The 14,567-nt window shown below is 49.2% G+C and overlaps 2 protein-coding genes across 2 annotated transcripts in view; one reads left to right on the top strand and one right to left on the bottom strand.

Moving 5' to 3' along the window:
- The window catches only part of Cacna1g (calcium voltage-gated channel subunit alpha1 G), a 66,085-nt gene extending 61,758 nt beyond the window's left edge, over positions 1-4,327 (top strand). The window contains exons 35-37 of the mRNA XM_021175946.2: positions 1,354-1,531; positions 1,771-1,940; positions 3,293-4,327. Coding sequence (XP_021031605.1) covers positions 1,354-1,531; positions 1,771-1,940; positions 3,293-4,024 — 1,080 coding nt within the window. The 3' untranslated portion in view covers positions 4,025-4,327. The remainder of the gene's footprint in view (positions 1-1,353; positions 1,532-1,770; positions 1,941-3,292) is intronic.
- Positions 4,328-9,298, bottom strand: LOC115032386. Its single transcript, XM_029483865.1, has 3 exons — positions 9,139-9,298; positions 8,155-8,305; positions 4,328-4,639 (listed from the first exon to the last, which is right to left on the bottom strand). The coding sequence occupies exons 1-3, from the start codon at positions 9,280-9,282 to the stop codon at positions 4,491-4,493; spliced, it is 444 nt and encodes a 147-aa protein (XP_029339725.1). The 5' UTR covers positions 9,283-9,298; the 3' UTR covers positions 4,328-4,490.
- Between the last annotated feature and the right edge of the window lie 5,269 nt (positions 9,299-14,567).

The following is a 14,567-nucleotide window of genomic DNA, read 5'->3' as shown; positions in this document are numbered from 1 at the left end:
CACTTGTGGGCACAAAGTGCCCCAGCCTTTGCTGGCATGAATTTTTTCCTTGTACCCCCTGGGGGTAATAAAGGAATTAGATAAGATAAAAACCAAGACCCTGCTCAGAGGGGTCACATGAGCAGCCGTGGTGACAGGGTTATTCCAGGAACGACAGCCCAAAACAGAAGTGGCTTGGAAGTCAGCTTCTGTGTTTGGAGCCCTGTACCAGCCAACCCTCCCTCCCTGCTCCCTCCTCCTGCCTCTCTCTCATGAGACTCACTAGTGTCCTGGGTGAGACCCATATCTTTGCTGTCACCACCATGCCTTTCCCCCTGGGGAACTGTACCTGTTTCCTTTTGCTGTCCCTGTGTGTCTTTGTGTCCTGTCCTCAACAAGCTCCGGGGGCTTTGGTACTTTGACCTTCCTACCTTTCCTCAGTTTCCCCCTGCCCCCCCCCCACGACAGTGAGCAGCCCCCCCTCCTCTCACCGATTGCCTACTGGTGAGAGCTGGGTCAGCTGAGGCAGGATCTTGATCAAAGTCTGGGAGGGGCTCTAGAGGGTGTGGCCGGTTGGAAGGAGTGGGTCCTAGGATTGAGAATAGAAGGGAAAGACTCAGGCTCTACTCAGCCTTGCCATCTTCCACTTGCTGGGACTGAGACCAGCTGAGCCCATGGGCGGGGAGGGGCTTTTCAGCCTCCTTGAGACAGAGTAGCCTAGTGAAAAGGATTCTAAAGAGGGAGAGAGACTCTGGGATCTAGCCTTGGTTTCTTCTTCTGGGGTCCTGGGCTGGTCATTTCCTTTCTTTATAACAGGTTTCCCAGACTCACTCCCACCTCAGTCTGTCCCCTGAGGGAGTACTGAGTTCCCAGTGCCCAGGACTTGCTACCCACCTCCACCCTCTAGAGTCTCTGTGTGATTAAAGTAGATCCGCAGATTACGATGGGACATGTCCCTTGTGTTTACCTGTTATTTAACCTGCATGGATTAGCTCAGGCCTGTCCCCTGTTGATCCCTGGGGTAACTTTCAGACTCTCTGAGAGGATCACATGCAGTGCTGGGGGCTGCTCTCTCTTTTATCCCCTCCTGGTCCTCCACCATCCCCAACCCAGAGGCTCGCGGGTGATCCTGTGGGCATGCTCTCAGGGTGGGGCCTTTCCACTCCTTCCTCCCTGTACGTAGAGACTCATTGTATGTCTTCCTATTTCCTTCCATGCTCATGCCCATTACCTTGGCCTAGGAGGGTGTGGAGGTGGGTGTGGGGGGAGATTGTGGGTGTGGCGGGAGAGGGCTTAGTTCCTGCTGTCTAGCTTTTCCTCAGCTACCAAACCCCATCTGCATGCTCTTCACCCCATTCTCTGATCCTCTTGCAGATGGTACCTCACACTGAGGAGGGGCCAGTCCCGCTAGGACCAGACCTGCTGACTGTGAGGAAGTCTGGTGTCAGCCGGACACACTCTCTGCCCAATGACAGCTACATGTGCCGCAATGGGAGCACTGCCGAGAGATCCCTAGGACACAGGGGCTGGGGGCTCCCCAAAGCCCAGTCAGGTACCAAGTCTGGGGTGAAACAGATTAGCTCACACGAGGAGAGATGACCTTGCCTAAGACCAACAAAAAGCGGTGTCTCTTATTTTGAAGAAACTCTAAGCTAAAGGGAAATACCCAGACTAGAGGAGGGAGCTTTCATCCCAGGGCAGTGATGGGTAAAGGTTCTGATGGGGAGGAGGACCTGAAGGAAAGCATCAAACACTATCTCTACTCAATCCTCCCTGTCCCTTCCCCCACAGGCTCCATCTTGTCTGTTCACTCCCAACCAGCAGACACCAGCTGCATCCTACAGCTTCCCAAAGATGCATACTATCTGCTCCAGCCTCATGGGGCTCCCACCTGGGGCGCCATCCCTAAACTACCCCCACCTGGCCGCTCCCCTCTGGCTCAGAGGCCTCTCAGGCGCCAGGTAAGCAAGTGTGAAGGGCTTGACCTAGGTCCTGGGGTGAGACTCTCTAATTGGAATTCCTGTGCTGTCAGTAATGGCCAGAGTCAACACTTTTTTTTTTTTTAAAGATTTATTTATTTATTATATGTAAGTACACTGTAGCTGTCCTCAGACACTCCAGAAGAGGGCGCCAGATCTTGTTACAGATGGTTGTGAGCCACCATGTGGTTGCTGGGATTTGAACTCTGGACCTTGGGAAGAGCAGTCGGGTGCTCTTACCCACTGAGCCATCTCAGCAGCCCCCAGAGTCAACACTTTTATTCTTCCAGCCAATGTATACTGCCTGCCAATGAGAGAGCAGCTCTAGGTATTAGGGACACGGTATTGGGTAAAAGAGAAGTAGTTAGGAGTTTACCTCCCACCTCATGAACACACCTTGCTTCACTGAGGAGGCCTGGGGTCCAAGGTACAGTTGTTGCCATGGCAACCAACATCCATTGGAGGTGGTACCCAGGTATCAAGGCTCCCAATCCCAGGTCCAGAGTTTCCACCAATTCTTCACACTTTGGGCTACACTGAAGGACACAAGGCAGGGTTTATGTGTCTTTACTTCTGGCCAAGCCTGGGATCCACCATCCATGAACCAGAGAGTGACTTATAGAGCCAGATGATGCTTGTGTGCCTTGTGTTGATGTCTGTGTCTCCTGATCACAGATGTAGGAATATCTGTCAGCATCATGCTCGTGGGGGTCAGGCATGGTCCCTCTTCCCACACCCACTCCCCAAGCAGCTTCCTGCTGCTAGGCACTGGGACCCAGCTCCTGCTCTCTGAGCTCAGTAAGAACAGAGACACACATGCTATCAGATCACAGCAGCCACAGGTTAGAGCCGCATGGTGCTTGTGTATTATAGCAGGGAGCCCCGAGGAGACAAGGGTTAGTTTTACTTGAACTCATCACAGAAAACCCATGTTCAGCAGAGCAAGGGATGCTTGCCGTTGGGAAGGGAATTCAAGGCCAAGGGAATTGCTGCCTTGCTCTTTCTCCCTGAAGGCTAGAGGCACAAAGGGGCCAGCTTGGGAAGCAGAACTGGCGTGAGTTCTTTCTGGCCTCCCAGAGCCCAAAGACTGCAGAGAGTTCCTCCTGCAGGATTTGGGGAAGTGGAGCAGGGAGGACAAAAGAAAGGTTTGGTGGTTGAAGGGGAGGTGTGGTCCACAGAGCTCAGAGGGCTCATCACCCCCAATAAGAGAAGCTAATAGAGTGGTCCTGCAGCTTTGTGGGGGGTTAGGGACAGCCAGCATGACAGAAAGGATAAAGGATAATTCGACTTGGAAAAGAAATCTCTGGGCTGAGCCCTGCTTCCACTCCCTACAGGCAGCAATAAGGACTGACTCCCTGGACGTGCAGGGCCTGGGTAGCCGGGAAGACCTGTTGTCAGAGGTGAGTGGGCCCTCCTGCCCTCTGACCCGCTCCTCATCCTTCTGGGGCGGGTCGAGCATCCAGGTGCAGCAGCGCTCCGGCAGCCAGAGCAAAGTCTCCAAGCACATCCGCCTGCCAGCTCCTTGCCCAGGCCTGGAACCCGGCTGGGCCAAGGACCCTCAAGAGACCAGAAGCAGCTTAGAGCTGGACACGGAGCTGAGCTGGATTTCAGGAGACCTCCTGCCCAGCAGCCAGGAAGAACCCCTGTCCCCACGGGACTTGAAGAAGTGCTACAGTGTAGAGGCCCAGAGCTGCCGGCGCAGGCCTGGGTCCTGGCTAGACGAACAGAGGAGACACTCCATCGCTGTCAGCTGCCTGGACAGCGGCTCCCAGCCCCGCCTATGTCCAAGCCCCTCAAGCCTCGGGGGCCAACCTCTTGGGGGCCCTGGGAGCCGGCCTAAGAAAAAACTCAGCCCACCCAGTATCTCTATAGACCCCCCGGAGAGCCAGGGCCCTCGGCCCCCATGCAGTCCTGGCGTCTGCCTCAGGAGGAGGGCGCCGGCCAGTGACTCGAAGGATCCCTCGGCCTCCAGCCCCCTTGACAGCACGGCTGCCTCACCCTCCCCAAAGAAAGATGCGCTGAGTCTCTCTGGTTTGTCTTCTGACCCAACAGACCTGGACCCCTGAGTCCTACCCACTCTCCCCCATCACCTTTCTCCACTGGGTGCAGATCCTAGCTCCGCCTCCTGGGCAAGTCCTTCTGAATAGTCCCATGTAAGCAGCAAAGGGGCTTAAGTAGCCACGAGGCACCTCGCATGCCTTCTTCAGTGGCTGAGGGATGACAAGCAGGATTTCCGGAGAGTCAGTGTGAAGAGAGCACAGCCCTGGAGCCCCCCGGCCTCCGGGAAGAAGGAGAAGGAGAAGCCCAGTGTGGCCAAGGCTCTCGACACCAGGAGCTGTTGGGAGAAAGCAATACGTTTGTGCAGAATCTCTATGTATATTCTATTTTATTAAATTAATTGAATCTAGTATATGCTGGATGTACTACATTTTGTGACTGAAGAGACTTGGTTCCTTCTTCTTTTATGTGTCTCAGAATATTTCTGAGGCGAAAGCGTCTGTCTCTTGGCTATTTTAACCTAAAATAACCAGTCTAGTTATATTCCCTCTTGTAAAGCACAAGCTGGGGGCCGTGACGTGAGTGTATTACAACCCAACGGCGGCCCATCTTCAGCGGAAAGCAAGAACCATTTTGGAAACTGTCATGTAACTTATTTTCTCCTTTAACCTCGTCATCGTTTTCTGTAGGGGGAAAACAAAAAGAGAAAAAGAGAAAAAAAATGAGATTTTACAAATGAAATGGAACCTTTTTATATATATACATACATATCTATATATCTATATATCTATATAAAATAAAGTAATTTTCCAAAATAAAAAGTTAATTACAGTCCAGAGTAAAAGCAAAGGGGACGCAGAGATAGGCGTGTTTAGAGGCCTGGAGAAAGGAAGTGGGTGGTGGGAGGGAAGGTTCGGGGTTGCCTGTGTGTGCGTGTGCCTGAGCATTGGTGCATATGAGCTTTGTGTCTGAGAGAGGAAGAGCTCAAATGCCCAGCCCTGGAGGGCTCCATCCTTGCACCTCCCCTGCAAGCTTACAGGAGAGACCCCTGTGCCTGGGAGGGCTGGAAACAAGGCCTTCTGTTTTTCTATCAGAGCTTTATCACATCCTCTGAGCCAAGCAGCTCAGAGAATATGAGTAATTCCAGATTAATTCTTATTTCTGCTGACAGCTATCAGCGGCGCACTGAAAGCTAGAAATTGGCATAATGAAGCTGTTTTGGTTAATGGGGCCAGTGGAGGCTGGGAGGCAGCCTCAGCTGCTACAGAACTAAATCAAGGGGCCGGCGGGGGAGGGGCAGGTGCTTCTGGGTTTTCCCTGCCCTATTCTTCCACCCCAGCATCTGCCACACTCTGACTGGGTGGTGACCTGAGGTGTCTGGACTAAAGCCCCTTGCCTTGAACTTCATCTATCTGCCTGCTGATATTGAGATTAATCTGTGTAAACAGAGCAGGTTTCCCCCCCTCCCTCACCCACAAAAATGATGAGAATGCAGGGACCAGGACTGGAGTCCAGAGGAGACCTCCTGATGAAGCTGAAGGGTTGGTGGTAGCCAGAACACTGAGCTAGGGAGCTGGCTCCCTGAGGGGTGATAAATGATACAATTAAGGTGCTTACATGGTCTGCTGCTGCTTGCCCAGTGGGAGGGAGCCAGAGGAGAGGGAAAAGGGGGGAAAGGCCACCAGTGTAGGGGGGCCAGGAGTCTGGGGAGCCACCTGACCTAGAGCCACTTTCTGATGCTATGGTTGAAGTCCCCACGCCAAAAAAGCAGTAGCCAAAGACTCAGCCAGCCTGTTCACCCATCAGCCATTGCAAACATCTGTCCTATACCATTTCCACTCCCTTGAACATCCCCACCCCTTTCAAGCCAGGTGTGTGTGTGTGTGTGTGTGTGTGTGTGTGTGTGTGTGTGTGTACTCATGCTTTGGCATAGAAATCAGACCCAGGGTTTGTATGTATTTGATGCAGGACTCTACCACTAAGCTGCATTCCCAGCCCTTAGTTGGATTCTTGAAACCTAAGTGGCACCCCTCACTCACAGAGCCCATCTGCACAGGCAGTTGAGAGCCCGCAGTGCCAGGTTGCTGGTTGCTGGGAAGCTGGACTTGCAGGCGTCTGTCCTCTGGCCTACTTCCTAAGCTCAGAGAGCTTTTTTGATTGCTCTTTGGGGCAGAAATGATACCACTCGTGAAAGCAAACACCTGGTTTGATCTCCCTGGGGTGTTTGATGGCGCCCAGCTCTGATCCCTCTAGTCCTCTCAGCTGGAGAAAGGGGGTGTTTGTACAAGCTGGCTTTGCTCTCTCTCTCTCTCTCTCTCTCTCTCTCTCTCTCTTTCTTCTTAAGGGAAGCTGTACAAAATTCCTAGAGTTTTGCCACCTGGATCTAGAGATTAAGCTTTTATATTTTTGTAAAATTCTGTAGCTGTCTGTTCCTTATGGGTGGGAGGTTTGGGAAGTTGGGAAGGGGGAATTTGGAAGATCCCCCCTCCCTTTTTCTTCTTCTAGTGGTTAGAAGATTCTATGTCAAGGTGAAGCAGAAGGCTGAACCCTCTTCTTCACCCAGAATTTCCTCATTATCATCCCTGCCTCTGTAAACCCACAGCAGTGCAGTAATGCTCTAGTGTCACTTGAGGTAATGCATAGCATGCCTAATTCTTTCTACAATCCTGTTCTCCTGCCTCTCTCTTCCCAGTAATGACTAAAGAAGCTTGATGTGGGTCACACTGAACATGCTCTAGGGTTGCTCTCCAGGGAGCTACTGTGATCCACCCAGTGAGAAGGCAAAGACACCTTCTCCAGCTCCCCATCCCACACTATCTATGGACCCGAGAGCACTTCTCTGGCAGGATACCATGTCTTCGTAGAGACAGCTGGGTGGTACTTTGGACATATTAATAGATAGCAGAATGAAGGTGGATATTTGGAGGGGGGAGAGTATTGTGGTTAACTCTTCCAACATTGTAAAGTCTTTGTGGCCAGGCTCAGTGATGCATCTCAGCCCTTGGGAAAAGGAAGCAGGGGGGATCAGGATTTGGAGGAGATTCTCCACCACATAGTGAGCTGGAAACCAGCCTGGGCTACAAGATAGTCCCTGTCAAAACCAGCCAAACAAAAACCCACCAACAAAACAATGACATCGGTGATGGAAAGAAACTGGCGTGTCTCATTGCACAGGTTTGAAAGTAGAGAAGAAACAGCCGCTGAGTCTGAACAGTGCATGGTGATCTTGGGGAAGTGGGGTTGGGGAGACAGCAGGTCTTTGGTTAGGGCCTCTAACGCAGGGGCTTCTGAGACAAGGGTAGTGTGTGTGGGGTACTTTTGGAAGCTAGAACATCTCTCTCTCTCTCTCTCTCTCTCTCTCTCTCTCTCTCTCTCTCTCTCTTTCTCTCTCTCCCCCACCCCCCGGGTGCCTTGCCTTCATTCAGTCTTCTTCCTGGGGGTTCAAAGAAGAAACTGTGTCAAGAGCACCAGGCCTCCACCTCGGGCTTAGCTGCTTCAGTTTCCACCCCCAAGGCTCCAGGAAAAGGCCTGTCTGGGGGTGGGGAACTGGGAAAAAAAGGAGTGATCTGAGCTGGTGCTAAAAACAAACCTGAGGCTCACACGCAGTCTCTCGCTCCACCAAGGGCTAAAGCCAGGGAAGTACCCGGCTAGCTTTTTTTTTTTTCACGCAGTGGCGGGTTCATAGAGGTTAAGATCTGAGGTCACACAGTCAGAATTTGACTCTAGGGCTGGCCTTCTGCAGCCCACACTGTCTCAGTCTGTTCTCACTGCGGAGGAAGCAGGAAGCGATGGAAAGATCCATGCTTACAAAATGAAAAGAATTTTGCAAGAAGGCTAGGGGACCCTTTCCTGAAGTGGTCACATTGGGTTTGTAGAAATACACTTGTGTTCTCTGTGTGGCATAGTCAGTGGGCTAGAAGGGTCCATGGCCTCCCACCTGGTGGGATACTAGCCTCTAACATGATCCCAGCCATAGGGATTGTGGAGGAGTCCTTTGACTCTAGGTGATTTCTAGGTTCTCCAAGTTAATGCAGGTTCTGCAGTCACTCCAGGTTTCCAGGCAACGTCTTTCCCTAGAATGGCTCGTTCTGCCCTTTGAACCCCTGGCACCTGCTTGTCTCAATCACCACCGTCTCCACCCTTCTTTCCTGCTCCCATCCGGACCTCTGCCCACTTTCCAAACAGGTTTCAGCCTCACCTTCATCCGTTCTCCCAACGTTGTCTGGTGCCCTATGGTTTCCCCTGCTGAGGCGCCAACCTGCCCCACCTCGGTGACAGCCATGTAGTGAGGGCATTAGACACCAGGTGGCAGCACAGAGCACTTTCAGCTGGTGCCACCCAGGGTTTCTCTGGAAGAGGGATAAATCTGGGAAGAAGATACCAACCCTGGTGGATCCGTCCACAGACAGAAGCCCTGTATAGCCCAAAAGAGGAAACAGCTCACAGTGTGAAGAACTTGTCTGTGTGAAATCACGGACTAGAACACACCATCTGAGCGCTGGGGAGCCACAGCCGGGTGGAAAGGGAGGGTGAGTCCCTGGTGCCAACAGGCCCCTTAAGGCCACTAAACTAATCCCAGACAGAGGTGGCATGTTGGATAGGGGACTTAATTCTCAAAGCAAATTTAGTTGTTTACTGATCCCATCTGTAGGGCAGGATAAAGTGTATCAAGGAATGAGCTGCCCAGTAAACTCCAGGAGGGAAGTCTGCTACAAACCCCACACTCTGCGTGCCTTAGCTCCTAACCCAGTGTATGAGCTTGGCTGAGACCCACAGATCCTATTAATTATTACTTTGAAAACTCTGAAATCGGGTGCAGTAGCCAAGCCCTAGCCTGCATGCCAATTAGATGGGGGAGCAGGCTGGGGCAGAGGACAGGCTTGCTGAGACTGGGAGGGGACCAGGCAGATCCAGCTGGGCTGAAGTCTGGCGGAAGCAGGAAGGGGGAAGCAGGGTGTGCGCCGGAGCATAATTTAGGGGTGTTCACAAGCTTTAAAGGTCCGTAAAGGAGTCATTCAGTGAGATGGGGGATGGGGGGGTCACATTGCTGGTTCTACACTGTCACTTTTGTTAGCTCCAACCCGCCCTGCCCACAGGCAGCATTTCCTGTGCCTAGGTCTTCCGGTCTCCTTTGCGTTTCTTTCTAGCTCCTGCTGCTATGCCCACTCTGGATTTGCCTTACCCTTTTTCTTCTCTTGCCCGTTTTCTTGCCAGGAAATCCCTGACGCGGGACTGCTTCAAGATGCTCACTGGCGGGGGAGACATAGCGCATGCGTCGCCCATCTAGTTTGGAATCACAGCCAAGTGGAACAGCAGGTCGAGGCATTGGTCACCAGACTCTGTTCCCCTCTATGCCTCAGCTCAAACCTTGTTGCTCCTCTCGTCATCCCATTCGATAGAAATATCTTGGTTCTGAATACTCAAAGGTAGAGTGGGCCTTGCTCACTTTGGGGACTGTTCCTCGTGACACGGTGGCCTCACTACCTACCTTCTAAGGAAATGGCATTCTGAGAAATGTTGCTTTAACTTCCCCTGTACAAAGCAAACTTTCACTCAATCTGTAATAAGTTAACCATATTCTCTGAGATTATTTACAGCCATGCACTCACTCCGCCACAGGCTGCGCATTCAACCTGTTCAGAATTACCTTCAAAGACTGTAATCACTCTTGCTATGCTTTGGACATCCCACTGTACCATGTTCCCTATTTTCCCTTTGGGACTCTTTCATGCCCCTGACTCAGAACAATGTATGTGTATGGAAGATGTGGTAACCAGGTCTAAGACCATTCGCTTGGAAACATCGAGGGGTTGAAAGCAACGTCACTTCCTCCTTCTCCCGCAGAAATCTGTGGGTACGGATTCCTAATGATCTGACTGTGGCTTTGTGTGCTGTTCTGAATCAGTAGGGCCAGGAAGACGATTTTTCTCCCTATGGGAATCCTGTAAAAGATGAAGACAAAGGCTCCTCGCTCTTTTTCATTACTGGATTTACTATGCTGCTCAATAGAGAGGACGGCCTTTGTTCAGAATCTACTTTTTAGACTCTTTTAGATTAGGTTACTCTCTTTCAGACTAGTCTTCTTTTAGATTAGACTAAATTAGATTAGGACAGGAAATATGAAGCCCTCTTGGGTAAAGGGCACCAAGAGCTAGTCTTTAGTCTTTTATATGGCATAGCCTCATTTGGACGCCTTGCTGGAGGAAGCATTCTTCCGCCCAGCCACCCACTTGAGTTGTTGGTAAGTGAGCCACAAGCACAGGGACTTTCTGATAGGTACTGAGGAAATCGGTCTCCTTCTTGCCAGGCTGATTTAGTCTGGGGAAAGCTCTTGCTTTCACTCTGGGGAACTCTCTGTCCCCTGAATTTTGAGCTCATGCACAGCAGTTGATGACTCTGCTTGTGAGAATCAGAGCTAAGATGCCTTCAGAAGACATTTATGTGCCTTTAAAGCATTATTCAAAAGGACTGCCCCTGGCATCCTGAAAGAGACTTGGGCAGGGCAGGGTGGGATTGGTAACCCAATTGTGCTGTGCATAGGACAGGTTCACTGGAAGCACTTAATTCTTTGGAACCAAGTTAGGTGAGCTGTAAAGTAATATCAACAGAGGAGAGGGGAACTTCTGGGAAAATCATTACCTACTAAAATTCTTGTATTCCCTCAGCCTAATTTTCTGCCAGTTTGTAATCCGTACCCACAAAATGACTTCCAAAAATGTCTTGAAGCGGCTTCTCAAACAGGAGAATTTTTAACCTCATATCCTTTCTTTAGAGAAGACAATGCCCAGTCATGAAGGGCTCTTGTTTTCCTGCTTAAAGATTTTTTTTTAAAGAGCATTAAAGAGAATGGGGGCCAAGGCCATTTTCCCCATGAATAAATAGATGTTATAGCAAATATTATGAAATATCACCTTTTGGCTGGCAAGCCCTTATGAGAACAATGCTTACCACTGCTCAATATAGTTTATAGTTCCAGGGGTGGGTGGATACATGCCTGTCTGTTGCTGCTTACAGTCAAAGGCAGCAACCCTCTCCGAATGTTATTTAGGATCAACTGATCAGATTCAAGGAAACTTTGAAACTGTAGCTCTGCCACTCTGCCAAGACTGCATTTAATAAACAGAGCAGTAGAGCCAGTGCAAAGGGCTCGGAACAATTTCTCTGATCATAGCCCTCTTCTGGAGTCGTTTTCCACTATAGGACAAAAACTTACAGAGCCATGAAATGATCCTTGTCTACAACAAGCTACAGAGCGACAGACAACAAAGTGGCTGTTCACATCATATCTCTTTCATTAATTTATGGAAATGCAATTTCTGACTGCAATAAAAACTTCTTCATTGCACAGTAGTTGCAGCCAGGGCTTGTACTGGCAAGTTTTGTCAGTTCGACACAAGCTAGAGGCATCAGAGAGGAAGGAGCCTCAATTGGGAAAATGTCTCCATATGATTGGACTGTCACCAAGCCTGTTTCTCAATTAGTGATTGATGGGGGAGGTGCCAGACATTATGGGTGGAGCTACACCCTGGGCTAGTGTCCTGGGTTCTATAAGAAAGGAGACTGAGCAAGCCCTATGGAACAAGCCAGTAAGCAGGACTCTTCCATGACCTCTGGAACTCCTGCCCTCCAGGTTTCTATCCCATTTAAGTTCTTTTCCCGACTTCCTTCGATGACAAATAGTGATGTGGAAGTGTAAGCGAAATAAACCCTTTCTTCCCCATGTTGGTTTTGGTCATGGTGTTTCATCACCGGAATAGTAACCCTGACTACGTCAGCATGCTGATGTGGTTAAAGCATGCCAGAATATTGGTGCCAAGGAGCACAAAGCCCAAGTTCTAGAAGCAGCCCTGAAACCTCCTGCATGCTTTACACATGGAATAAGAAAAGGCCATTTGCAAAAACAATGCAGATAAACAGATACAAGTAAGTCTCAGCCTGGGAAACCCTCTTTTAAAATATATCCAAAGAGTATTGAGAATTTTCTCTAGGCCAATCAATGTCATTCTAAATTTGATAAAGGTGATCCAAATTTGGAAATGGGAAGATGAATACAAAGGGCAGTTAGATAAAGATATAAACCAGCCCTTCTGCACCCTGAGTTTGGAAGCCCAGAGCCTCCTCCCCTGCACTATCTCCCAGATGCCAGGAACATAGCCAGCTATTGCCACTGCTGGTCTTATCCCTTTAGGCCTTTTGAAACAATCCCTCTGGTTCCACCCCTAACCCTAAGACTATAAAAGAACTACTCACCAGTATTAAAAATAATTCTACATTAGGCTTATCTTTAGTTAAAGCTGTAAAATTAGGTGTAATAGGAAAAGCAACGAGGCTCCCCACAGACTTATGGGAATTCCTTCCTACAAAATGATTTGACTAAATTTTAGGTAAAACAAATTGAATGATAGGAAGTGTTTTTGTTTGCCCAGATGTTGCTGACTCAAGTTATACAGGTCAAATTCATACTATGGTTCATTCCCAGCGGCGACAAGAAATGTCAGCATTAACTCAGTCAGAGTAATTGATTACTATACCTTATCTAACATCCCCAGGCTCATGATGATTATTGGAAAATCAAAGACTTGATTCCTCCGATGCACACTGGGCTCAGCTGATGTGTCTTGATCGGCCTTCTATTACAGTTTTAGTCAACCAGATCCCCATAACTGCCATGGTCGACACAGGAGCTCATGTTTTTAGCATAGCTAAACAATCCTGTCCCTCTAATCATGCTTAAGCCTTCAGATGCAGACATCCAAGGGAGGGGGGCAAAAGTTGTCTCCTACCAGGTATAGAAGCCTTATGTGCTGCCTCCCTGACTGCAAGTGCATCTTGCCCTTAACCTTCTTCCCTTTGAGGGCAAGACCTCCTGTGTTGTAGCCGGCCAGCAGCTCGCAACATGAACGGTTCGACTGATATGGCTGCTCGAGCTAAGGGAGGGACTAGAAGGGGAGAAAGAAGAAGCAGAGCCAAGACAAGTTCACCCTGTTCAAAGCTCAATTTTACTTGTTCAGACACTCAGTTATAAAGGAAGGGGGAGGGAACCCGATTCTCGCTGAATGGTCTCGGGGGTCCAGTAGCAGGGTGAACACGTGTGTGGCTTCAAGCAGTAAAGCGGCATGGTCCAGCAGTGGGCGTGGCAGAACGAATGAGCAGGAAACTCCACCCCTGAGCCAGCAGGTTACAGGCTGAGGGTGGGAAGACTATATCTCCTCCCATTTGTTAACAAAAAATAAAAAAAAGAAGGGAAGGGCTGGCCTGAGGCAAAAAAAAAAATTATTTATGCTCAATAGTTTTGCCTGAATTTTTAGGGCTTAAAGAAAAAACCTGCTTCCGTGGGATTTCTTAACTATTCTAATGGTAAACTGTATCTGGCTAAGACTGTCCTTTTTATTCTAGTGAGCAACTAACAGAATAGCCCTGAGCTGTAGGCTCTGACTTTATAATGCTAATTAGTGCTGAATAGGTAACTTCCTGGTTGCATTTTAAGTAGGGCGTTGGAACCCTGGCTAAGTTTGACTGAACAAATTTGAAATACGCTTAAGTGCTATAAGAATAACACTGAGTTGATATTCTTCTGCAATTTTGGATGCCAGGGGGGAAACAGGGAGAAGGGGGGTGACGACAGGCTCCGTAGTATAAGGCCAATTGGCTTTTTTATTTGGGTGCGAGGCAGTGAGGCTTGAGGTGGGAGGCTTGCCCTTTCAACAGTACGGTCTCCAACCTCTCTCCCCCCTATTAATTAAGTTTAATAAGGCAACGCTTAACTGAGGTGATCAAATGATTTTCTCATCCGTAGATGAGTGGGTTTTTAACCTTGGCTTGGGTGGACATTGACCCGATTATTCTCGTGGGTGTTATCACAACCCACACCTGTGGCTCTTGGTACCTTTTGGGGAGGGGGAGGCAGAGCCTTAAGTATATATATATATATATATATATATATATATATATATTTTTTTTTTTTTTTTGATACCAACCTCTATTTTAAACTGAGTATATCGCACAGGGAACTCGGAAACGGTCAAGCTGGACCTTCCCCTGCAGTAATTTCTGCACCAAGCGATACCCATACTGTATTCGTATGATCACGAACCAGTATGCACAATTCTGAGTATTGTGCAGCTCCTAAAGGAGAATTGTCAACCTCAGATTTAGCAAGGCCTAGGCAAGAATTATGTCATTAGTAACACCACGANTTGTGGCTAAAATAGGAGCTGGAAGTCTTTCCTCCTCATCCCTGTTATTCCCNTAGCCTGAGGAACTAAGGACACCTTGCAGTAACAGCAAGGGTGAAAAGCCAGAGGCCAGCTAAGGGACTAAGCCCGTTTATCAAAATAAAATCTAATCTCTGTAAATATTTGAAATTTTTACTTTTCTAGCCCTCTTGGTAAGTCTAATTTCTAACTCAGACTGAAAGCCACATGCTGGAATGTCCTTGGAAGGAAGATAGTAGTTGCCACCTGTGTGCTCTTGGGGGCAGGGATGTAAGCCTGTTGGTCCCGCTGGGGAATGTAGATTGACCTGCTTGAAAAAAGAAAGAGATCTAGACAATGAGAAAGTAGCAATGTAAATTTTTTTTTTTGGGGGGGGGGGAGTCCAGGTACTTTATTC

The sequence above is a fragment of the Mus caroli genome, chromosome 11 (genome assembly GCF_900094665.2).
Source record: "Mus caroli chromosome 11, CAROLI_EIJ_v1.1, whole genome shotgun sequence".
NCBI lineage: Eukaryota > Metazoa > Chordata > Mammalia > Rodentia > Muridae > Mus > Mus caroli.
Note: the sequence above shows the minus strand (reverse complement) of the source record. Positions and strands in the feature narration are given on the sequence as shown.

Coding starts and splice junctions, on each gene's coding strand:
- LOC115032386 (XM_029483865.1), bottom strand. CDS start 9,282: ATGCCTCGACCTGCTGTTCCACTTGGCTGTGATTCCAAACTAGATGGG. Junction 8,306..9,138: donor CGGGCAAGAGAAGAAAAAGG/GTAAGGCAAATC, acceptor TCCCTCTTCCAG/AGAAACCCTGGGTGGCACCA. Junction 4,640..8,154: donor CGTTGGGAGAACGGATGAAG/GTGAGGCTGAAA, acceptor TTCCCCCTACAG/AAAACGATGACGAGGTTAAA.